This window comes from Solea solea, chromosome 9 (assembly GCF_958295425.1).
Source record: "Solea solea chromosome 9, fSolSol10.1, whole genome shotgun sequence".
Lineage (NCBI taxonomy): Eukaryota > Metazoa > Chordata > Actinopteri > Pleuronectiformes > Soleidae > Solea > Solea solea.
The window spans coordinates 15,648,790-15,676,019 of NC_081142.1; the positions used below are offsets into that span (position 1 = coordinate 15,648,790).

The 27,230-nt window shown below is 37.7% G+C and overlaps 1 protein-coding gene across 1 annotated transcript; it reads left to right on the forward strand.

Annotated features, from left to right (window-relative positions):
• Positions 1-27,230, forward strand: ptprc (protein tyrosine phosphatase receptor type C). Its single transcript, XM_058638559.1, has 32 exons — positions 1-371; positions 5,879-5,899; positions 7,819-7,953; positions 8,703-8,837; positions 8,980-9,078; positions 9,225-9,251; positions 9,583-9,852; positions 9,947-10,174; positions 10,261-10,374; positions 10,568-10,702; positions 10,814-10,960; positions 11,319-11,465; positions 12,350-12,555; positions 12,642-12,702; positions 12,801-12,909; positions 14,283-14,320; positions 15,292-15,401; positions 15,606-15,696; positions 16,079-16,155; positions 16,428-16,464; positions 16,562-16,659; positions 17,830-17,955; positions 18,039-18,196; positions 19,399-19,534; positions 20,213-20,362; positions 20,782-20,872; positions 21,835-21,974; positions 22,557-22,682; positions 23,403-23,519; positions 23,633-23,784; positions 24,742-24,877; positions 26,592-27,230. The coding sequence occupies exons 1-32, from the start codon at positions 308-310 to the stop codon at positions 26,886-26,888; spliced, it is 3,978 nt and encodes a 1,325-aa protein (XP_058494542.1). The 5' UTR covers positions 1-307; the 3' UTR covers positions 26,889-27,230.

Below are 27,230 nucleotides of genomic sequence, written 5' to 3' on the forward strand. Positions count from 1 at the left end.
CAGCTGAAGTGAAGCTTCCTGTCGCAGAACGTTAAGGTGAAGGCAGCTTCTTTTTCAGTGTGTGTGTGTGTGTGTGACATCACTCGCACTTGCTTGGCTTGAAAACCAGAGGCGAGGTTTAGGGTTTGGGGAACAAGTCCAGGAAGCTGCGCTAACTGATAAGACAGAAAACATATGAAACATAACGCAGGGCAACGTTTAGACTTATTTTCCCTAGAAAAGTGGAAATCCAGCTTCCATTTGACGCGTGAATATCTGCGTGATTAGGACTGTGCTGTATGTACAGTACACACCCTCACTCCTGGATATGGCAGGTCGTGGTGGTCTCAAGGTCCTGCTGCTCTGGGCTGGAATCATTGGTCTGAGCAAAAGTAAGTAACTGTCCGTCATGTTATCGAGGTGGTCTTCTTTCGTGAAGACGTTGTAGGGGAGGAAGTGGCATCTGTTGAAATTGTGCTGTTTCATCTGCATCCTGGAAGAGTTCAAGTCTTAAAAAATGTTGTTGTATGTCTGAAATGGAGACATGAATCTGTCAGTCCTAACACAAATTGCTTCTTTCTTTTTTTTTTTAATGAGAAAACATCACCACATTTTAACTGTAAGCTTTCAAAAGTAACAGACTTGCACTGTATCAAGTCTTTGACTTTGAGTCTCTTTTAAACTTTCTGAACCCGAGACGAGTGCACGCGTGCGTGTCAGTGATGTGAGACGCCTTAAAGTGACAGCTTTGTGAGCCCCTTCGGCACAAAAGAATAAACCCTCATGTTCAACCAAAGACTACTGTTAATAAGACGACTCTCTGCTGTAAAACAACACCGTTTCATTAGAAGCTCTGGGAATCTTTTTTTTATTTGGCAATCATGTTTCTCTTCTGCTTCAACATTTTGTGTGTGTGTGTGTGTGTGTGCGCGCACGCATGCATGTGTGTGTCGGTGGAGGTGGGGGGGATACATGGATGTCTGTCAGATATAAATTTAAAAAAACAGGGTGTGTCCCTGTAAAATCTTCACTTCAACACTTATAGCACATCACTATCTGTGTGTGTTTGTTCTTGTATTTGTGGCTTTGTGAGGACCGAAAAATCATATAAACCTTTCAGAGTGAGGACATTTAGCCTGCTCCTCACATCTTTTAAGAGCTTTTATGGGGGTCAGGACCTGGTTTAGTTGTGATGGTTAAGGTTAGGGTAAGGGCCTAGTGAGTGCGTTATGTCAATGAGGGTGTGTGTGCTTGTTTGGGTGTCTTTGTGAGGACCAACAAATGTATAAACCTAATGGAGTGAGGACATTTTGGCTGCACCTCACATTCTGTCAACCCTTAAAGCGGCTTTTTGAGGATTAAGACTTGGTTTTAGGGATTGTGTTAATTTAGAACTGAGTTTAGGTTTGGGTTGGGCATTTAGTTGTGTAGGGTAACGGGCTAGGGAATGCATTACGTCTACAAGTGTGTGTGTGTGTGTCTTAAATAAGCAGTGTGGACCAATTGTCCAAGAAACCTATCTTTGTGAGGACATTGTGGCAATTAGTTGTGATGGTTAAGGTCAGGGTAAGGGGCTGGGGAGTTCATTATGTCCCCGAGTGTCCACACAAGGAATGTAAAACCAGCTTAGATGTCTGTTCACATGAGCTGAAACTTTGTTTTTCACTCTGTGGCTTTTTTTTTTCTTTTACTTTCCTCTTCCATCTTCACGTTGGGTCAGTTTTTGTCGTCTGCTTTAGGCCACAGCTTTCGTGCAGAGTGAGTCATCACGGTTCACCAAAATGAGGGCCATTTGTTATTTCTGCATCTTCACTTTTCCACTGACCAAGTACATATATACTGTATCATTGGGAGGAGCCAAGTACACCAACGTTACTGGGATTATTGTACGTTTCTCCACTACGTTTATATTTTAAGACAGACAGACAGACACACAGAGCCACTAAAAACAATACTTCACTCCCACTCCATGGGGTGAAGTAATTCGCTTTTTTAAAAGAGACTTAATCAGATATGGAAAGAAATATACCTCATAAGTAACAGTGTGGGGAGAATACCTAATTGGGATTTTGATTTTGTACAGATTGCTGTTTGATTTGTGACATCATTTATTTCAGTTAAGGTCCACTTCAGACGACTAAAACATGACAGAATTACCACAAAACTACTCTGTAGGACGAGAACTAAAGAATATGAATTTCTTTTTCAGTGTGTGTCTCAAATGTATCTCATTTGCACCCATGCAGATGATTAATTATTATACAGAACTTGTTAAATCTATTCTAAAACTCAGCTCAGAGGTTGCCATGTGTTCCTCATTGTTCTCTAAATGGTTAAAACAGTGTAGTAAACTATAGTAAATAGTAAACAAAGCAGAGTTGGGTTTCATCACAGCCACGTTCATTTATTGAAACTCATATTCAGATACATAAACCTGCTCATAGCTGCTGTTTCCCCGTTTAGATGGAGACTTTGAAGTGTGCTCTAAGTGCAGCACGAGTTGCAGGAGTTGTGTGATCAAAAATTTGACCACTTCCTTGTTCCATTCTGAGTTGTCTTCATTTCCTGGCAGAGCTGAGCAGAGCGGCGCGGCGCAGGCCAAGCAGACTGAGACGACGCACCAAGTAAATGACTTGAAAATGTGTGAAGAGAAAAAGAAAAAGGGGAACTGCAGTCTAAAATGAAGAAGTGTATATGTTCTGAAATGTTTAGCCTGCTGCACAATTAAAGCAGTTTCAGGGAGGAAGGGAAGAGCACTTCTAACAAAGTAGGGGACTTTACTCTGTCATGAATGTGAAATATGAGCGAGAAAAAAAGAGACACTAAAGGAGACGAGGCTTTGATATTAAACTGTAACTTCTGCAATCAATGAACACATGAATTCTTTTATCTTCTGTTTCATCTCTTTACAAACGCCTCGTGACCTTGCTGACTCAAATATATTTTGTTTCATATTCGGCCCTGATGACAATGGAAATGAACATATTCAGATATTCAGGGCAGGACAGGGCAAAGAGGAATTTGAATTTGGGGGGCCTCACTCCTGCCTCCTCAGAGATGTGCAAATGTGCGCTAAACAATTTAGAAATCTAAATAGATCTAAAGATATTGAAAAAAAAAAAAAAAATCCCCACACACTACGTAGCAGCCGATTACTTCACTAATGCAACTCTGATTCTTGAAAGCGTCACACTCCTCATCCAAGAGTCTTCTTCACTTCTGAAAGATTTGTAGTGAAACCCAGGAATTGAACATCATTTTGAAATGTGGGCAGTGTTCACTGTAACTCCACTGGGTCCTTGTGACACTGTGTCCTTGGCCTGTTCCAATGGGTGACACTAGAAACTAGAGTTGTTGGAGAGTGTTAAAGTCACCTGAGGTTACATGAGGCTAAATTAGACAAGTTGTTTCGCGATGGGACAGAGATTCTACACAGACGTTCAAATATTCTCAGAGTTTTGCATTAAAATAAGTTCGGATATGTAAATATAATATATAAAACATGATTGACAATGTTTTTTTTGGTGTATATAAAAATGGACAGAGTCCTCCAGTGTCAGTCAAAGAATTTAAAATAACATCATTAAGTAACATCTCGGCTCAAAAATGTAGAAATGAATGGACTGCAATGGGAAAATGAGGCTTAACATCAGTAAACATTCTCCAGAGGAGTTAATGGTCTCAACCACTAGTTTCAGGTTTTCTTTAAAGGGCTGTTTCACCCATTTTTTTGTCACTTGGTGAAATGAAGAATTCACTTAAAATCATTACGATGCTGCAGGGTTTGTTTAATTCACATTCCATTCTCCATTCTCAGATCTTTTTTTGTTATAATTGACAGCAAACGCGGTGAACGCGGTTTTATTTACCTTTGAAGGAAGTGACTTTGACGTTGACTTTTTGTCCAATTTTTTTTTTTTCAATCCCAAATTCCTCTGTTGTTGTTGTGGGAATGAGACGTTTATCTCAGATCCACTGTCTGATGATCGAATAATGTTACATTTGTATATTATTTCCCATTTGATTGGGAAGTCACTTTGAGATTAAAATCTAGCCACTAACAAATAACGTGGACCCATCTTAGATGAGTAAGAGGTGCTTTTAAACTGTTTGAATGCCTTTAATGATGTTAAACCATTTAAAACAAACACATAATGTACCGGCGTGTTTCAGCATCGCCTTTATCAAACCGTGTCAAACTGATTTTATGAAACAAGAAGCCATCTTATCGTGGTGTTCTGCCAACTGGAATTCCCCTCTTGAAGGTTCCATTGTGTCGTATTTGTCTTTGTTTGAATGGGTTAACATGAGAACACGGGAGTTTGATGGCGGTCGCTAAGGCTTGACGTCTATCACCGCAAAACATGTAGATGTTGCACAGCGTGGTGAAATGTCACTGCAGAGCAGAGAGCATGCATCTCTGCTCAATACACTGAACCAACAACACACCAAACCACATCCTGACACACTCATTGTTCGACCGTCCTCTATCATCTCTTCACGGCTCCATTATAGCGAGAATAGAGACATCTTTATGCATAAAGCACAGATACTATTTGAGACAATATTTGACCATATTGACAATATTTTTATTTGTGTGTATTATAGTTCACCAAAACCAACAAAATAACGGAAACTAAAATTGAAAAAAAAAAACATTTCCGTTTTATATATATAAAAAAAACGTATAAAAAAACAAAAAACCCCAATAACTAACTGAAATTGAATTGTGTGTTTACAAAACAAACTAAAACTTAGTTTCCGTCACTTCATTTCATACATAATCCTTTTGGGTTCATAAGTGTAAAATGTTTTTTCAATTAGTTTTAGTTAGTTTAGATGTGTCTCAGGAGGGTCATTATTATTTATGTTGCGTTCAAGTGTGTCTTTCGTCTGTTGGCTATTTGATTTTGACCTTTCACACTAACTGCATCCAACCTCAGCTATGATGTATGATGTACACTTTGCACTTCAGGTTACTTTATGTAGACTCAGAGATCCTTTTTCATCTGCACCTGATACATTTTTAAAATTGTTGTTGGGTTTTTTTCATGACCTTTTTTCCATCTTGCACCTGGCAAATACTCCATATTACAATTTATTTATTTAAAACCTATCTTTGTACTCTAGCCTTTAACTAGCTCCTATTTATTCCACCCTTTGTTGTGTTTTATTTGCATTTTGTTTTGATTTTTTTTACAGTTAAAACAGGGGTTTTAACTGTGTTAACTCTTGCTTTTTCCTATTTTATTCCACCCTGTGTTGTGTTTTATTCTTGTATTTGCAATTTAAATTTTATCTTACTTTTATTGCACTACAGTCCTTGTATCAAAGATGCTATACGCATACATTTTATTATTATTATTGTTATTATTATTATTATTATTATTATTACTACTACAAAAACTAAATCTAATAAAAACTAAACATTTACAGAAAATAAAAACTAGCAAACCTGCTCTAAAAACGAATAAAAACGAACTCATTTTAAAAACAAAAAAGTCAAAACTAAATAAAAATGAAATGAAAAATCCAACACTGTTCTAACCTCAGTTTGCACAAACAATGACTGAACAGTGAGGTTTTAATGGAGTTAAAATGAAGAATCTAAACCAGTTTCAATATGAGGCAGGAAATCGTGGTTTGCCCTCTCATATAACAACAGCTGCCACATTGTCATAGCAACCAGGTTTTACAGCATTACAGAAAAAGATGGTCATTTTACTCTTTTGACCTAAGAATACCTAACAGGGAGAGTTTTATAACACGCTGATAAGACTTAACATGATTATTGTTAACGTCATTTCTGCATATTTCTCAGCAGTATGCAAACACTGCTATGACAAAATAAAGCTTTTTAAATATTGACATGTTTTTTTTCCTGTTCCTTTAATTCCAGGTCAAAACCCAAGCCCAACAGGTGAGTGTCACATTAAGTTGTATAACATAGTTTTTAGACTTATTATTATTATTATTATTATATATTTTTTTTAAATAAGTAAAACCCATACTTTACTTTCACCTCAGCCTCCAACTACTTTCTTTACAGCATCTTATCTCTTCATTGTACAGCAAGGGTGTCAAACGTAAGGCACCAGAGGGTCCAATCCAGCCCTCAGAATGTGTAAATTTCACCCTATGATTAGAAGCTAATCATAGGGTGAAATACCATATTTTTTTTTGACTAAATGTCAAAATTGCACAAATTCTTCTCAAGAAATTTCAAGAAATTTAAAACAAAGGGAACGTTTAGGGAGTCCTTGTTGTCCATTGGTTATTATGCTGTTATTTTACTGGTCCGGCCCACAAATTGCACTTTATGTTGCCTCTGAACTATAATGAATTTTAACAGCATCTTTAATTACAAACTACCAGAAACAGTTAAAAAAAAAAAAAGAAATGTGCCCACTGACACTCGTGTGACATGCTTACACACCGTTAAACGAGTTTATGAGAATCAAGTTGATCAGTGATTGATTGCTTGTTTGCAAGGAAATACATACACATGCTATCACTTCCTGTTATCTGTAAAATCAAGTGTGTGTGAAGGGAGTGATATTTTTAACACCCGTTGACGTGATCTACTCATTTCTTGACAACAGCTTTCCAGGTTGTGTGTGTGTGTGTGTGTGTGTGTGTGCGTGTGTGTGTGCGTGTGTGTGTGTGTGTGTTTGTGTGTATGTGCTTGTGTGTGCATCTTTGACCAGTCGTAGTCATTTTCAGACACTTTTGTTCTCATTTAGGGAAAGCTAAGCGTGTGAGAGTTTCTCACACGAACTGCTGATTGGGTTTAGATTAAATTTAGCAGGAGTTAGCGTGATGCAGGGGCACATTTTGCTTCTTCTTTTTTTTTTGTCCATCATTCAGTCATTTTAACATAAGTCTGATATTTTTTAATAGCACTGTAGGTTCACTTGAATGATCTATTTTCAATATGATGCCGTCAGTTAAGTTCACTTCAGCACACACATTTTTTTTCCGTTTATTTCCCAGTTTTAGACACTTTTCCGGTAAAAGCTACAGCTTTCATGTCTTTAAAGTTCCAGCGTCAGACTTCAAACTAAGTCGGGTATACTGTCCCTCCATCGCTGTTTATATAATGATTCCATTAAAGCTGCAGTGTGTAACCTGTGGTATTTTTATTATTTTTTTTTGATTATTGGTCTTTGTGAAGGGAAATGATTCAACGTTATTTTACTGCTGCGTCCGTCATCTGAAACGCCTCTGTGTGTAATACAGTCAGTCAGTCAGTCATCATCTACCGCTTTATCCTCTGCCGGGGGGTCACACACAGATAGAGACAAACAACCATTCGCTCTCACACTCACTCCTATGGTCAATTTGGAGTGTCCAATTTACCTATCCCCACATTGCATGTTTTTGGACTGTGGGAGGAAGCCGGAGAACCCGGAGAGAACCCACGCACACACGGGGAGAACATGCAAACTCCATGCAGAAAGGCCCTTGTTCCAACCGGGGCTCGAACCCGGGTCTTCTCGCTGCAAGGCGAGAGTGCTAACCACTACACCACCGTGTGGCCCCTGTGTGTAATACATAACAATGTAATGTTATATTGTTTCTGTTCACAAAGACCAAACAGACAAACAAAAGCAGTGCACTGCTGCTTTAAGTCAACCAAAGTCAGGTAGGTGTTAATGTGTCGAACACATCCAGCAGAACCCTCTCTCACTTCCTCTCAGCATGACTTTCAAATGTATAGCAGACATAAATGAGCAGAAGCGAGCAGCTCAGTATCTTTGTTCACAGGAGAAGGAAAAGTAGGACTGAGACGTTGTGTTTGTCCTCATTCATTATTTCCTTGGAATGCATATGTTTCAGCCACCTCACCTCCACGCACCACGGCAGCAACAACTGCCCTGAGTTCAGACACTTCGACCCGCAAACCTCCACTCACCACGCCAAACCCCGCTTCATTCTCCCCAAATCAAACTAACAATTCATCTACTGTGTCTGGTAACGTATTCAGCCTCAGTTGTTGTTTTTTCCCACACTTCAGCACGCACATTTGTTTTCAGTTTATTTCCCAGTTTTAGACACTTCCCCTGTGAAAGCTACAGCTTTAATGTCTTTAAAGTTCCAGCGTCAGACTTCAAACTAAGTCGGGCATACTGTCCCTCCATCGCTGTTTACATAATGATTCCATTAAAGCTGCAGTGTGTAACCTGTGGTGTTTGTTTTTTTGATTGGTCTTTGTGAAGGGAAATGATCCCTGAACATTATTTTACTGCTGCATCTGTCATCTGAAACACCTCCTTGTGTTTTCAGTCATACTTCGAACTAGACCTGCAACTAACGATTATTTTCATAATCGATTACTCTGTCGATTATATTATCAAAATAATAATAATAATAATGATGATAATCAAATAATCATTGCAGCCCAACTTCAAACTGTTTGCAGCCGTCCTATTTAACAACACACAGTTAATGTTATATTGTTTCTGTTCACAAAGACCAAACAGACAAACAACAGTCGTCCACTGCTGCTTTAAGTCAACCAAAGTCAAGTAGGTGTTAAATGTGTTGGACACGTCCAGCAAAACCCTCTCTCACTTCCTCTCAGTATGACTTTCAAATGTATAGCAGACATAAATGAGCAGAAGCGAGCAGCTCAGTATCTTTGTTCACAGGAGGAGGAAAAGTAGGACTGAGACGTTGTGTTTGTCCTGATTCATTATTTCCTTGAAATGCATATGTTTCAGCCCCCTCACCTCCACGCACCAGGGCAGCAACAACTGCCCTGAGTTCAGACACTTCGACCCCCAAACCTCCACTCACCACGCCAATCACCACTTCATTCTCCTCAAATCAAACTAACAATTCATCTACTGTGTCCGGTAACGTATTCAGCCTCAGTTGTTGTTGTTTTTCCCAGCCATGTTGTTGCTACATTTAGTTTGAAGGATATCATAGCAGGTAAACTTGGCAGTGATGCATTTGTACCTGAAGGTGACCTCCAACCTGCTCTCCATCCTGCAGCCACTATTCCTACTACCTCACCCACAAACAGCACTCAAACAGTCTCTCAAAACGCGACCTCACCTCCAGTCACCCAGCTCAGCACCACGACCACGCAAGGTTGGAGTCCACTCATTCATTACATGAAACGAGTTGAGCTTATTCTTAAGAATACAGACAGCAGCACTGCTGCGGTATCAGCTACAAGGCACTTGTGGATACTTGCTGAATACTAATGATTTATTTGTATTTCTTGCAACGTCCAGCAGCCCCTACAGGCGCCTCTTCACTGTGTGAGTATGACTTTAAAACATCATATATTTTACAGTATGTAATGTACAGTATGTGTGTAATGGGCCATGTTCATCATCAACGTTTCAGGGCTAAGAAAATATCACTTCTGTAACACAAAACAAGTTTGGCTTCCAGATTACAGATTATATTTGTTCATTATATTGATAGCTGGATTTCATGTGGTCACATTACTATTCTGCTTCATACGGACCAGATTGCCAACTGTGCGACGCGTGTATTGTTCAGTTTCTTAGATTTTGTAATGATTTGTTTAGCTTGCTGTGTCTTGGATGATTTCTTTATTCTTTATTCTGTTGATTTTGTGTGCAGGTTCTTACTCTGTAACACCCATCAAGTTTGGCTTCCGGATTGATTTCTCAAACTCTCCCAGCGGTGACTACAACATAACCTTTACTGAAGACGGCCGACCAGATATTATGATAACATCCAACGTTCCTGTCTCCAACCAAACCTCATCATATGACATCGACGAGCTGAAGCCCTGCACTGAATATGAGCATAACGTCACATTTCTTCACAGTGATGGAAACGAAACATTGTGTAACAGCTCCAATTATAAATCTACAACAACTGAAATGAGTGAGTGAACATAATTTGATATTTCCTTTTTTTTTTAAAAACAAGAGAAACGAGAACCTGGAAGACAATTCTGCATTATATATTTATATTTCAGATGCCGGTGACATTAAAGAAGACAACTCCAAACCTGGACATGTTTGTTACCAAACTGATTGGGACATCAGTTCTCTACAATCAACACAAAGCCACATTTCACCTCAGCCACATGGAAATAAGACGTTCTGTGTCAAACCTGGTTTTAATGACATTTGCTCGGATTTTACCTTCACGTCAAAAAACTGTGTGAACGCATCCTTTACCCTCACCAAATACATCACTGATGGTATGTATCAAAGAATCTACCTTTATTTTGAAATACATGTGAGTCAGAATATTTAATTGTTTTTCTCTTTTTATTTGTTTCCATAGAGTTTTTGAATCCAGAGGAAATAAAACAGATTCCTGCAGATAAACTTCCTGCAGAAATAAAACCAGAATTACCACCAAACTGTAATACCCTCACCAGTAATTACACCTGCTGGGGTAAGTGGAAAGACTTGAAATAGACATAGTTTGTGTGACGACAATATGGAGAATAAAGATGGGCTGAGTTGACCGTTTTATTTACAACTAAACTAAGTTGTGAAGTCATTTTAATGCTCTTTGATAAAAGGTAAATGTTTAGTCTTCTGTTTAAATAGCAGTAGTAAGAATAATGAGTTTTGTGTCTCCTCAGAAGACGGCAAAGACAATGAGCTGAAGACATTGTCTGAACTGGAGCCTTTCACTGACTACAGTTGTACTGGTCAGATCAAGGACAACAATGTCCTCATAAAAAACACAAGTGTTCTTCACTTCCGGGTTGACTGTGGTACGTTGGTGTTCACTTCCCGTCTGTGCAGTGAAACCTTTTATCTGCTGTGATACTGTGGACTGAACATCATGTCAGTGTCAGTGCTCAGTGTGTGATGATTTCCAACAGATCTAACAATAACCGTCACAAAGCCAAGTCCAACTAATACGTCCGTTGAGTTGATTTGGGAAACAACCAGTCAAAAGTGTGAAGACAACTATCTTCAGAATCTTAAATACTTCTGCAGCTGTGGAAACGCTCCCCTCGCTCATAGAAGTAAGTCCTTTTGTTTTATTTTCTTTCACTGGGACCTTTGAAATTGTTGCAGGTGCTATTATTAGTCACTTAAATAGGTGACATGTTCTGTGGATATTGTAATCATTTGTGGACGTACATGGCAACATTTTAGAAAAAGCTAATTGTTTGTTGCTGTAATGAAACATCTAAACAACTTGATACAGACACGTTACACGTGACGTTACAGTATTAAATGTATCCTGGTTTAACTTTCTTGTTGATTCACATTCATTTCCTTGTCACATAAGTGGAAACCTGACCAAAGAGAATGGTCTTGTTAATTATTGAAATACAAATAGTACAAAAATAAATAACAGTTTGTGAAACTTTGTTACAGCTCCAGGTACCAAACTGAGGTCAGGAGGAAAGTGTAACATTTCTGGACTGAAGCCATTCACCACATACAAATGTAAAGTCCAGCCTACTTACAACGGTCAACATCTCAAGGATGTTACTCACAAGGACATTAAAACTGATGTTGGAGGTAAGTTACAGACAAAAGTAAACCACTGCACAACTCAGTGCTCTTTATTGTGCACAAACACAAATGCACAGTGGAAACAAACAAGACAACAATTCCCATCATCCCCTGCTCCTGCCTAATAACAACAAACCATAGCATCAAACTAGGTCTTTTATTGTCGTTCTGATTGTGAAACCCCTTGTGGCATAAATTATATACGGTGCATCTATCTGTAAATGCAAGCCACGGCTGTCTGCCTGTCAATTATTTGAATTCATTTCATTGTTGAGAAAAAGATTTAAAAAACAAACAATAAATCACAAAAAGGTCACAAATGTCACTCACTCAGGGACCTTAATTAACCTCATTCACCTGTCCTCACCATCATTCACCTGTCCTCATCATATAATCTGCTTTTTCTTGAACTTTTAACGACGTTAACTGAATGAATAATGGATTTGATGGATCTCTGTATTTACCTCTGCTGGTGATTCTTATGGCTCCTTTCTTGTAAAATAATAATAGACTCGGTGTAGGTTTTATAAGTGCCACTCAGATATGTCATAATCAGTGAATGATGCATCATGTTTAACACTTCGTTGTGAATGAATTGCATCACGGTTCACGAGGCATCTGTCCCACATTAAACAGGTACTGCACTCGTTTAAATGACAAACATGTTTAATAGTTCTCCACTTGCTTCTATTATATTCCAGTCATTTACAGACATACGGTATGAAAAGACACAATCATTTTCTCAATATCGATTTTTTTTGATGCATTAATCTAACTTTTACCTCATTGTTGTCAACTTATTTACGCGTTGATTTGTTTGTACTTTGCATATTTTGTACCGAGGTCACTTTCATGTTTCTATGTCACCATGTTGTTTCTTTCTCTTACAGTACCGGAACCAGTTACAATGAAACTGCTACTTCAAGAGCATAATGTGATTCAAGTGACATGTGACCCTCCACAGTTTAATGGGCCTCAGAAAATCTACATAGCACAAGTCTATTATGGTAGTGAGAGAGTGGGAAATAAACGACTAAATAATAAATGTGACTTTGTATTCGACAATCTGAGATACTCCACAACCTACAAAGTGCAGGTTTGTACCCTATGTTTTTAGATTCACTCTCACATGAACGTCTCATGCTGTTGTAGCTGATGAAGGGATTTTCTCTGTGTTTCCAGGTGACGGCATCCAATGGCAAATTCGAGAGGGCCTCCGAGATTGGCTCAATTACTACCAACTGTATGTTTTTTTTAAGCAATGCCACACATGATGTCATGTTTTCTATCGATTTCTTTACGCGGTGTCTTTAATGGCAATGTCATGCCACCTTTTTACAGATAATGACAAAGCTGTCATTGGTTTTCTCATCTTTCTCATCGTCCTCACGTCTCTGGCTCTGCTGCTTGTTACCTACAAGATCTACATTCTGAAGAAGAGAAGGACTCGGTAAGAATAAGCAGAGTACTGGAGTACATTTACTTGAGTACAGTACTTAAGTACAATTATCAGGGATCTGTACTTTACTCGAGCATCATTTTTGGGGAGTACTCATGACTTTACTCAAGTACATTTGAGAGGCAAATATTGTACTCTTTACTCCGCTCCATTTCTATCCATAACCGTGATTACCCGTTACTTCTTCTAAAAAAAAGAAAAATCTCGGAAAACCCTCAATTTGTTGTTTCCCTCTCAAACGTGATTGGATTGTGCAGGCGTCACTGAACCAACTTCTCCTCAAGTTGAACAAGGACTTCATGACATTTGATTGAATTGAAGTACAGTACACACACACAGAGATTGTGTGTGTGAGAATGGTGTTATTCAGCTGAAAGTATTTTCTCTTGCATTTGCCTGTATGTCAGTGTGAGAGGAAGGGGCTTAATACTGTCACTCAAATGAGCTGAATTGTATTTTTCCTTCTTTGTACGCTGACCTAAACACAGCTGATTAGCTGATTTTTAATCATTATTATTTCCTCTTCTTTGCTCTATGCCGCGTGTATAACACGGTCAGGTTCAGAGGTGTGTCAGAACATTGCTATATTGCCTTCTTTGCTGGTTTAGGTTTATTGATTTGATTGATGAAAAAACAGAGAAACTCACATGTACACACAATTGTTAGCTGAATTTGTCTTTTCTGATATTACACATTAATGTAAGCTGAGCATTTGCTTTGATGTTCTTGAGTATGCGGTGTGTTTAACACAGTCAGGTTCAAATGTGGGTGCAAAAAATCCATTAAAACTCGAGCAGGTTTGTCAGAGCGCTGCCACTGTGCTATTGCCTTGTGGGCAAGTGAGAAATGTTAAATAAAGCAACATGGTAAAAAGATGAAAATGACATAATTTTACTTTGAATTCCGTTTACATTCTCCAAGGCATTAACATTAACATTTTTCATAACTCCATGTAGGACATTTCTGTACATAAATGTAAGCACTGTGGCAGTAGTAATGCAATATTTAATATATACTCAAGTACTTTTAAAAACAAGTAATTCAGTACTTTTACTTAAGTAGACATCTGACTGTAGTACTTTTACTTGTACTTGAGTAAAATTTAGCAAGGGGTATCTGTACTTTTACTCAAGTAATGAAGCTGTGTACTCTGTCCACCTCTGAGAATAAGTCTGCATGTGTCTTATGTCCTGCATGTTCATTATGTTCATTTGTGTAACCTTTTCAATAATGTCGTATTTACTTTAAGGGAATTGGACTATTTCACATTTGAAGTGCATTTTCACAGCAGCGCTTGATAAACTGTATAGCCCTCATTACATCCTGTATTGCAGATAAGACTTTGTAATCTATTATCGTTGCAGTGACATGGGGGAAAACGTGGAGCTCATTCAACCCACAAGTGAGTAAATTAGAGCATTGGACTCTAGATTTTTTTTGTCTTCCTTCAACTGAAATGAAGCTATGAGTCGTTTTTGGTCAACCCCTGAATATGTCCCTTAGGTTAGTGAGGTTAGGGTAAGGGCAAAAAAAAAGAAAAAGACAGGACGGGGCAGTAAATTACAAACTATGAGTGTGTAAAAGAGTAACATGGGAGTCAAACTTGTGTCAATCAAACCAAAGTACAATGCTTTCCCTCCTCAACGTGGGCGTCACAGTTGTTTTCAGTGTAACTGAATCTTTAGAATCACTTAATTAAAAAGATTTGTTCAGTTCTTCCTGCATGACCGGAGCACAGACTCTGTCTGACACACAGCGGCAGGATTTGTGATGCGGCTCACACCAGACTCCTCTGTTAAATATTGAGATTTTAGACATTTCCTTTGCGAAATGTTGGAGATTAACCCACGTTTTCGGGTTTGCTTTTTTTTTATTATTATTATTTTTTAACTGATCTACAGTTCGGCATTGTTCGGCTTGATTCTTATGCGACATCACGCATAGTATCCTCTCTACTGCTAAAAAAAGTACCAGGTACTATCGCTAGTGGAAAAGCAAAATAACTGTCACGAGGCAAGGCACGCTAGTGGAAACACGCCATAAGCGAACTGCCGGAGGAAACCTCATCAAAGCTACTTGATGACGACACACCCAAAGTACCAGATTGCTGTTATGTACACTATCACTAGGGGGCGCCTGTTTTAAGAACGCATGTAGGGGGTCATAATTCCTGCATACGACTCATTTTTACTTTTATTTCGGTGGAGGACAGTTGTGTCTCGTTGTGGGTCGATGTGAACCAGTTCATAATTGATATTGCAGATATTGCAGAGGCCTGCACTAACAAACACCTTAATAATTTTGCTTACTGTACATAATGTGAAACTAGCAGTTGTGGGATGTATTGAAAGTGTTTCTCATTTGCTCCTTTAGATGAGGAGGAGAACCTGCTGCGTATCGAGCCAATCCCAGCAGAGCTTCTGCTGGAGGCTTACAAGAGGAAGCTCGCGGATGAAGGACGGCTTTTCTTGGATGAGTTTCAGGTGAATTTACTCTCCAGGGTTTGGTTTTTTTTGCTGTTGTTGAGGGATTCATTTTGGTAAGCTTTTCTTTATTGGATAGTTTAGTTGACAGGCTGTGAACAGCAAGCATTGGATAAAGTATAACGAATATGTCCTTTATTTAACAATGACAGTGTTCTGGTGTTGTGTCTCTAATAAATGGCATTCTACATTGTCTGCTTTCAGAGCATCCCCAGAATTTTCTCACGGTACTCAGTGAGAGAGGCCAAGAAGACCTGCAATGTTGCCAAAAACCGCTATGTGGACATCTTGCCATGTGAGTGAAATCTGACATAGTATCATCATTTGAAACTGTCAATGAAATTAACTTTCTGCAACATATTCCATGCAAAGGTTTTTCATATATACGTACACACATTTATTTTGTGCTGCATGTGTTTTAACGTCAGTTTATCACATCATCTCAACATTGAATTCAATAAATATCAAATATCAATAAATAACCAAATAAAATGCGAAGAATTATCATTAGCACCTCATAAACTATATATTGATATTGTGATATCTCTGAAAGAAAATACTCTACACAGATAAAAATGTTACCGCCTGTGTCACTGTGTGTGTCACTGTGTGTGTCACTGTGTGTGTCACTGTGTGTCACTCTGAGATATTTTCTCTGTTTTTCTGTCTTCAACCAGATGATTATAACCGTGTGCAGTTAACCACAGGAAGTGGCCAGGCAGGGTGTGACTACATCAACGCCAGCTTCATTGATGTATGAACAGCCAGATCACACTTCTACTGCTTTTAATGCCACTGCTGCGCTAATCTGAAGAAGCCTGAGATTATGACACACATTCGAACGGCTTATTTACCATACATTGTTTGAATCTTATTGCCACTGTCCAATGTGCAAAGTATTTGTTTTTCTTTTTACAGACACAAATTATGACATTAGCAAGAGCAGTGAGAGTTACAAAGACACAAAGGTCTTGACCAAATACTTGTTTTTTACAAAAACCCACTTTACTTATTTTCTTACTGCAGGGATACAAGGAACCAAAGAAGTACATTGCAGCTCAAGGTAAAAGTCTTGATCTCATCTGGTTCCATACACTCAGTCTGTAAACTTAAATTGTCTCGTATCATACAATATGTGTGTGTGTGTGTGTGTTGTGTAGGGCCAAAGGAGGACACTGTGACTGACTTCTGGAGGATGATCTGGGAGCAGCAATCATCTATTATCGTCATGGTGACGCGCTGTGAAGAGGGAAACAGGGTAAGAACAGCGGTTCTGTTAAACTGTTGCTGGTTTAATTGAAAGCAAGACGATACAGACAGTTGTTTTCCCCAAACTGACCGACTTTTGTCGACTTAATTAACACATTCATACTGTACATGGAGAATGACATGCACAGTCTACATGCATTGACTGCATTGCTGAGTTATTGATTGTTGGTATTGGTTGTGTTACTAAATGAATGAATGAATTTATTCCAATCATGAAATAAAAGTGGAGGATTTTTTAAAGTCACAAAACAGTGTGAGAGTGGCTTCAAATATATTTATTACAAAAAAAACACCCAAAACCTATGTACAACCTAAATTAAGTATATATTTTAATTGTAAATTTTTTTGTAAATTTAAAGTTTATATTTTCCTACTCTTCTCGCTCAACCTGGAACACGCTTCAGCAGAGTCTCAAGCTGTCTAGCTCGATTCCTTAGTGGATTAAAAAAAAAAAAAAAAATGAGAGTCACTGGGAAGCAAGGTTATAATGAAAATGAAATAATGAAAACTAAAATTGAAAAAAAAAACTAAAACTAACGAAAATTGTAAAGAAAATGTGCTCAGTTTTCATCTTTGTAAATTGATTTCATACATAAGCCTTTTTGGTTCATATGAAGTGTATTAATTTTTTTCAGAATATAAGGAGTTGTGTGTTATTACCGCTGCAATTTACCAAGGCTGCACCTGTGGCACACTCTGTGGCAATCTGTGCCGTATGAGGAGCACTAAGGGTTAAAATGGCATCTTTTGCTGGGTCTTATTATGACCTTATTACAAAAAACTAAAACTAATAAAAACTAGTCAACCCGCTCTAAAAACCAATTAAAATGAATTCATTTTAAAAACAAAAAGTTGACAAAACAACAAAATAAAAACTAAAACTAATGAAAAATCCCAAACTATTATAACCTTGCTGTAGAGTTATACATGTTTGGGAACTCTCGATGAGATAATGAGTTAAATAAATGAACAATTGTCCCAAATGTATTTACAGTACAATCCAAACATTCACCTTGTATTAAAATACAAAAGAACAGTGAACGCACAAAACAGCCAACCCTCATCCATGTACTTCAGGAAAATGTCTTTTTTTGAAGTGATCTCCATTTGTTCTCTTATTTCTTACTCCCTGTCTCTCCTGTCTCATGTTGTGTCTTAGATCAAGTGTGCCCAGTACTGGCCGTCTCCACAGCGGGAAACAGAGATCTATAATGAGTTTGTTGTGCAGCTGAACTCAGAGGAACACTGTCCAGATTACACCATCCGCCACCTCTGCCTAATTAATGTGAGTCTCCCTCTGTTTAAAGATGCTTCATTATTTTTATATATATACATATATATAATGTCTGTGCATGTGTGTGTCAGCAGAAGAGGGAGAAGAGCTCAGAGAGAGAGGTGACCCACATCCAGTTCAGGAGCTGGCCCGACCACGGTGTTCCAGACGAGCCACACCTCCTCCTGAAGCTGAGGCGGCGTGTCAATGCGTTCAAGAACTTCTTCAGTGGCCCCATTGTTGTCCACTGCAGGTACAAACAAGGTCCCATCACATATATCAGCAGAAACAGCATCCTGTAGTAGACAGTAAAATAAAATACATCCTAATGTATTTTAAAATAAAATACCAAAGACCCTTCCTTAAGTGTCTTTATTTACTTTCTTGGTGTTTAGTAACAGGTGAGGCCCACAATGATTCAGCAAACAATCCAAATAGATGATCTGACTAAACTGACGGTGTGTTTCATCACAGTACAGTTGCATAATTTAGTCTACAGCTGAAATTGTCATTGGTGTGTGCACAACCTCTATTACAAACAAAGGTTGTCATATTTAAATGTAACATCCTTTTACCGTCCAATACAATAATTACTTTGAAGCCAATAATATGACATGACGATGTCAGGTTGTTTTACACCATAGCATACACAAATCCAAAGTCTAGCAGAGATCATTGATTATAACTCCAATCATTAAATGGAGAACAAATAAATAACAAAAAACTAACTCACGTGTGGTTCTGAAAGCTTGTGACTGTGTTGCTGTATGTGACTTTAACTTTTAAAGTCCAGGCAAATAAAAGTACATAGACACCAAACACCAAGACGTCCAATCTGCAGCAGCACCCCATGTATCATGTTCTTATGATGTGTTGTTTCAAAGAAATTCTATTGTATTAGCATTTTATTTATTTTTTTATACAAAAAAACATGGTACTGAAGTATTTTAAAGGCATTTATCAACTCGATAAAATACAAATTACAGAAATAAGTTGTTTTTGAAGTACGTACATTTTAAATCAATGTATCAGAAACACTGTATGTACTTATACATTTATATATTTCCCTTTTTCCTCTACAACAATTACCTTACAGATAAATAATTTAATTAAAAAAAGAAGAAGAAAAAAAATCTTTTGAAAAGGGCCACTTCACCCCCCAAAAAAATACAGGTGTTTTTTTTTTTATTAATTTCCAGAGATAAATGTGTTATTTGATCATCAGACAGTGGATCTGAGATACACGTCTCATTCCCACAACAGAGGAAGTTGGGATTGAAAAAGTTTGACACTTCCTTCAAAGAAAATAAAAGCCCTGCATTGCTCTTCACTGTGTTTCTATAAATTATAACAAGTTTTATGATCTGAAAGATCTGAAAAAATGAAAGAAAGAAATAAAACGCCTATTACTGAGAGAAAAAAATAACATACAGTCATTCTCTCTCTCCTGTGCAGTGCTGGAGTGGGTAGGACAGGAACCTACATTGCCATTGATGCCATGATGGAGGGTCTGGAGGCGGAGGGCAGAGTGGACATCTACGGTTACATCGTCCAACTCCGCAGACATAGATGTCTCATGGTTCAAGTCGAGGTAAAAACAACCATTGAATCGTGGCCCTGGAGACCCACTGCCCTGCGTCTTTTAGATGTTGCCCTGCTCCAACACACCTGATTCAAATCCGCTCGTCAGTAAGCTCTGCAGAAGCCTGACTAACGACCTTTTCATTTGAATCAGGTGTGTTGGAGCAAAGATGCTTCTGAAACATGCAGAGAAACCCATGTTTTAGACAAAGCAGTAGGTTTGAGTTAATATGTGTCTGTGATGAGTATTTGACACTGCAGTGACATTGCAGTTTTGAACCCTTCTGTTACTGTCTTCTACCGTAACTCCCAGACCGTTTGTGATATCTAGAAAATAGATAAAAAACTGGTGACCTGTCAAGGGTGTGACCCCACATTTCGCCCCATTGTCAGCACCCCGCACGTGACCCTCATGTGGAGGATAAAGGGGTAGAAGATGGATGGATAGATGGATGGAAATTAACATTAACACACAGATAAACAAAGATAACAGTACAGTTTAAATACTACTCGTATTATTATACCGATAAATACAACAAATGATTACATGTATAGGTTATGAGATGAGAGTGTGACAACTGAGGATGAGTTAAAAATGGATTTGAAAGATTGTCTAAGTGTGTTTTCGTGACGAGCCCTTTGTTGTGTAATGTGTGTATGAATATTGTGTGTATTTGTGGTCACACAGGCCCAGTACATCCTGATTCACCAGGCTCTGCTGGAGCACAACCAGTTTGGAGAGACTGAGCTCATGCTGTCGGAGCTCCACACCACAGTGAATACACTCAAACAGAAGAGCTCAGACAGTGACTTCACCCTCATGCAGGAGGAGTTTGAGGTATGGCACTTTATTAATGATTCATTTTTAATTAGGGGGTTATTATATTTATAATAATAGATTTTATATTTAATAAGTAGGGCTGCAACGATTGTTCGATTCCTCGATTATTAATTGATTACTATTACTACTTTGATAATCGATTCTTCTCATTTTGAGTGTTTTTTTAGTAGTTAATAGTTAATAACAAGCTTTCTAAATGTTTCCGCTTCTTAAATATGAATATTTTCTGAAATCATTAAGACTGAATCATTTTATAATAAATAATGGCTGTTGTAACCTTGTAAGAAAAAATAAATCCTTAATTATGTAGTGATAATTTGCACCTACAACCATATATGACGTGTGATAATACAGTGTGGGAGAGATTATTATGTGTTAGTATATACTTAAGTGTTTTTAAATATCTTGCAATTCAGAGACTTCCTACATATAAAAACTGGAGGACAATCAACACTGGGTCCACCGAGGAAAACAAGGGCAAGAATCGCTCTCTATCAGTCGTTCCATGTGAGTATCAGCACAACAACAACTGCGGTGCTGTATATTATTGTCTGTACACTATGCTGATCAACCCTCAATCTGACCTCGACATTTCGTTGTGCAAAACCAGTTGTTGTATAATGACAATAAAGATGCTTTCCTTTCCTTTTCCTTTCCTTATATGCACTGTTGTAAGTACAAATACTTTGTTACTGTACTTAAGTGCAAATTTCACATATCTGTACTATACTTTGTTATGAAAGTATTTGTAGCAACTTTTACTTTTACTCCACCACATTTCCTCTAACTCTGTTTGTTACTCATTACTACCAAATAAAATCAGAAGAAGAAGAGTTGGTAATGGTCTGTATAGAACTGCTTTACACTACAGTTTTGTCATTCACGCACTTCAACATGGGATTAAGTGTCTTGCTCAAGGACACATTATGGACTAGCAGAGCTAGGAATTGAACACACAACCTTTCAGTTGAACGACAGCTTGCCCTCCCACTGAACTACCATGGCTCAATTCTCAAACTTTTTTTTTTAATACTTTTACTTCTAAAACTTAGTACATTTTATACCAGAAAGTTACTTTTTGATATGTAACTTTAAGACATTTTAAGTAATATTATAAAAAGTGACTTCAACTTTTACCAAAGTCATCTTCTAGTAAGATACATGCACTTTTACTGAAGTATCCCTTTAAGGTACTTTATACAACACTGCTTATATATATATGTATATATATATATATATATATATATATATATATATATATATATATATATATATACATATACTATACATATGTAGTGACTGTATTAGTGTACTATCAGTGTTTTTCTTTTTCCCCCACAAAAGAAAACTTTATTTTGAGAAAGCTACTGTCAAGAATATTTCCATTTTGTCTCAGTTAATGTGACTATACCATAATAAATGTGTTCTATTTCACCCGTATTGTAACAACTTACACTGTCCACTCTCAGACGACTACAACCGAGTGTTGCTGAAGCTGGACGAAGGATGCAGCCATGATAGTGACCCCAACGAGGAGGAGGGAGAGTCATCGTGCGACGAGGACGAGGACGAGGACTCTGGTCGATACATTAACGCCTCCTACATCAGCGTACGTTGCTTTTTTTCTTTAAATTAATTACTGAATGAATATCTTTGTTTGGGTTACATTCATATGAAATTGTGCCAATAACCGAAAAGGGGAAAGGCTGAAAGGGAAAAGTCAGAAATGTAGAGAAAATACATAAAATATTTCACTTTAGATTATAATACTGCACTGCCAGTTCACATTGTAAGATGTAATTATTTTACATTTCAAACCATTTTTTGAACCCCGAAAGAGTTTTACACAATTTCAGTTCATCATTGAGTTTGTTTCATAACTTTACCCCCAAAACTGACACACATCTGTGTTTGATATGTGTTTCAAACAAATACATAAATAATCCTCGTAATTTATCATTTCCTTCTCCTAGTTTAAAGAAACAGGAAGCGTTTTATTCACCACAAGAAAAATGACCTCTAGTGTTTTTGATTATACAACGTCTAGACATTATAACATGATGGTAAATTGTAAATAAATTCCTATTATTTATGCAGTTTATTAAATAACAGGTTGATTTACACACACACAGTTGTCTGGACACTGTAGAAGAATACATGTATGTATTTTATGTTGTTGTTGTCCACACAGGGTTACTGGGGTCCACATGCCATCATCGCAGCACAGACTCCCCTGACACACACCATGGCTGATTTCTGGTTGACGGTTTACCAGAAGAAAGCATCCACTATTGTCATGCTCTCAGAGGAAGATAAGGTAAGCTATTTTTATGTCATTATTATTATTAATATTATATACGTAGATATGTGTGATGCGTGTGTGTGTGTTTATATATATTGTATGTATAGTTCTGTGAGGTCCAAAGAAAATGTACAAACCTACCCCTAAACTTTAAAGGGCTTTTTTCAGAGTTAAGACCTGGTTTTAGGGTTAGGCACTTAGTATTTGCAATGGTTAGGTAAGGTAAGGGTAAGGGGCTACGTCACTTTTTCTCTCCACTGATGCCTAGTGTTTGCTCATTGTGTGATGTGCTGGGTTTCTCTGCTCTCGATGATGTTGTCTATGTACAGTGCCTTCAGATAATGTATGTTGTCATTCGGCGCTATAATAAAATTGAATTGAATTGAATGGGGACTACTCAGTAAGCAGTAAGTATATACAATTTTGTCTCCAGTTAATTCATCTTTAATTATTTTTCTGCAGCCAATAATGATTATACCTTATTAAATTATGGACAAAAAGTTATTACTTTATTGATTCTGACTTTTATTACATTTAGAACAAGATACATATTACCTTATTGACAGCTATCATGTTGTATTAGCAGTATATAGTAGTAGATAAGTGGCTGCTACAAGCATTAGACAAATCAGAATACTTTATTAATCCCCGAGGGGAAATTCTTGTGTTACAGCTGCTACTATTCAAGAACTTGAAACAAGGATAGAAATATATAAGAAAAATTTGTGTCCTCAGGAGTCTGTGTACTGGAATGACGGCAAAAAGACATTTGAGGACATCGAGGTGGAGGTGACCAGCACAGAGACCACGTCAGCTTTCATCACCCGCGACATGCTGATCCGTCATGTCAAGGTAACACGAGAGCCACGGAGCACTTTATCCGTACCAGCGTTGGACGTGAGCAATCTCTGAAACATCATGACAAGCTGTTTTAAAGCCAACGTTTAAACTCCGTCTGTCTCCAGAGGAAAGAGGGTCGGACGGTGAGACAGCTGCAGTTCCTCAAGTGGGTGAACAGCGAGCTGCCAGAGACGCCTCAGGACCTCACAGGCGTGATCAAGGAAATCAAGAGCAGCTGTGGCAGCAACAGATCACACACTATTGTGGTCCACTGCAAGTAAGACAAAGCACACAGGAAATGTCCTCCAGAAATCTGAGAGGACACTTTCTACTACATGACGGAAGCGTAGGCACTTTCTTTACACAAAGCGTTCTTTTTTTTTTCATAGCTTGATGCAAAGAAACGCCATTTTGAAAGTGTACAGAGTCAATCACTGTCAGCTTTTTATTTTAGCCGCTGAAATTTGACAATGAATGTCTGGTGGTGCAGTACATTCTGAGTATTTTAAACAGAATAAAGAATATAACAACCCCCTTCTGGGTGAAGTTAATAGTCTTTTCTCAGTCAATAATTTATATATGTATATATATGTTGTAATTAAGAATCATGCTTAGCAAAGAATGAACTGTTTGAATTTGACCAATAATTAGAGACAAAGAAAATGTATCCCAGTTACTATACATAACTATACATTTAAGAAAACTGTATTATTTTTAATCAGTGGTTCTTTGTAGTTTTCTGCAAAAACATTAAATTTGAGCTTTTTATTACATATCTATAGTATTTAATAATATGGACTCAGTACAAAGGGCAAATATGGAGTCCAAGTGTTTATTATGAGTAGGTTTTAATATTGTTAATCTATTTGTGTTGACTTTTATTGCAATAAAATATGCTTTCACTGATTTGGAATCAAACAAAATATATAAAATAAACACAAGGTACATTAAAAACAAAGGTTTTAAAAACCCAATAAAAAATTCAAACCATTGTTTGACTAAAAAACAGTTTCAAAAGAAAAGTTTTAACTGCTTTTTAAAAACATCAACACCTCGCATCTTGAAATGGGTTTTTTGAACCACAAGTAACTTCTGAGATAGGAGGAGCTTGACCATGCAAGGCTCTAAAAGTTAGGGTCAGGATTTTAAAATCTAAAATGAACATAGTTGTAGTTCGCAGGATTCACGGCAGAACAACTAATAACACGTGTGTCTGTGTGCTCCGTCTCCTCAGTGACGGCTCGTCCCGCACAGGGATATTCTGCGCTCTATGGAGTCTGCTGGACAGCGCCAACACTGAGAAAGTGGTGGATGTTTTCCAGGTGGTGAAAACCTTACGCAAGGAGAGACAGAATATGATCTCAAGTCTGGTAAGAAAGAGGAACCTTCGTCTGTCCAGAATTATGACACTACACAAATGTTGTCATGCAAACCACTAGTCGCACAATTTCTAACTCACTTGTAAAGGTTTTAAAATACAAACGAATGTCACAGTATCAGCTCCACCCAACTCTCTCTCTCTCTGTGTGTCTTAGTAATGCGGTTTCTTTGTTTTCATGTCTTCAGACTATTTTAGTGAGTTTAGAGCAGGATGACGATGCAGCTCTGTGTCACAGAAGAATAAGAAGGGTTATACTGTAGCAGTAGTCATGGGAGATCTCTTTTGACAGTGACACCAGACTCATTTGCATAACTTATTTCCAGCCTTTTACTTCCCTCTGAGCCACATGAGGAAGCTTGTTCTTTTTTTCTTTTAACCACAGTCACAGCTTCTGCCATAATAACCCACAATTCAGCAGCCAGCTACGAGAAATAAATGCTTGGCACGTTACAAAAAGCTTAATTCAGCCCAACCACTGCCTGTGAGCTAATATGTAAGTGCAAAAGGGGGGGATTTTTTTTTTCGTTGCTGTTTTTACAAAAGACAAAATAAGGAAACAGACTGAATGTCTTTTTTTTTATACAGCGCCCACAATTCTAACTAAATGCGTACATTTGGTCTTGTTTATGAAGTTGTTCACAGAAAATGAAATTGTAACTCATTTATCAAACATATCTTTCTTACAAATGACTGTGCTATCTCCTCAAAGTAACACAACATATTGCAAAAATTGCTCTTGTCATAATTTACTGTATATCTTGAATTGACTACCCCTTAACTTCTGGTTAGTTGTCGCTAAGGGAAAACCAGAACTTTTTAAGATAATGTTAGGTTGTAGCACTTGTTTTGGTTAGTTAACCCTGAGGCATTCAACATGGCCTAAAATGGAAAAAAAAGGGTGTTTAAATGTCAATGTTGTGAGAAAACAACAGCACTGCTGTGTCAAACAAACACAATGCTATTTAAGTGCAGTGAGAACAGCGTGTGTGTATTTGATTCCATATCTACAGTGCTATGGGGTTTGTTGTTTTTTTTTTCCCTCATACACAGATATTATGTACTTAAGTATACGTGCAACAAGCCATTATACGTGCACTACTTCATGTTAGTGTTTCCGCTCAAACCTGTGTTATGTGTGGTACAGATGTGTGAAATGTAGAACCTCCAGACTCAAGAACCTTCTTACCCCACTGCCATCACACTCCTCAACAGCTGAGTTATAATAATGTGTAACATGTATCACCTACCTCATGACCCAACTTCATTTGGAAAGCACTTTGTGGAAACAACCACAGTGCACCAAGAATAAATAAAACACAGGCATGAAATCTCACAAGAGGCGATACGATGCATCTAAAACAACTGAAATACATTAAAAGACATAAAAACTTGGATAAAACCCAAAAAAGCAAAACACAAATGAAACAAAAAATAGATAAATGGAAATAACATCGTAAACTTAAACAGTGTCAAAGGCCAATGAAAAGAGGTGAGTTTTGTGTATTTCTGTTGTATTTCCACGTATACTGACCTTATTGTGTGTTATTTTATTATTTTTAACTATTCACCTATTTCTTTTGATGTTTGTGTGGACAGCAAGAAAAAATTCCATTGCACAGAGAAGCATGTTTTCTTACTGTACATATAACAATAAACTCTTTGAATCTTGAATGTGCGTGTGTGTGTGTGTGTGTGTGTTACAGGAGCAGTACCAGTTCTTGTATGACACTGTGCAGAGCGTCTTTCCTGTCCAGAATGGGGATGTGAAAGCACCACAGGCTCCTGCAGCTGACTCCATGCAGATTGTAAATGAAACCAAAGCAGCAGCAGAGCAGCCAGCCGTGGAGAAGGCTAATGAGCAGGCAGGCAGCACTACCAGCACCGACCAGCAGGGGGCGGCAGATGGAGACAAGAAAGAGGAGGCTGAAGGAGAGTCCACTGGTCCCACAGAGACAATGGAGGACACCCCCAACGGCCCCAATGTCCCTCTGGTGGTGTGAGAGCGATTCACTGTGCTTTAGCTCAATTCAGTGCTTTCTTTCTTTTTAATTTTTCCATGAATGTATAAAAAACATTGTAAAGCTTTTACACAATGTGGGTTCAATGATGTTACAGGATTTGATCGAAGCTTTTAATGTTTTTTGTTTAGTTTTTTTTACAAAAAAGATATGATTTTAATTAAGTTATACATTTTTTAGTCGATAAATGAGCAAAGATTCTAAAAAAAAAATGCTGTCGTCAAACTATGTGGCCTTGGATTTTATGTATATTGAGAGATATTACAACTGAATTTTTAATATACAGTACAGTTTTTTTTTTTAATATATCCCACTATAACTGCA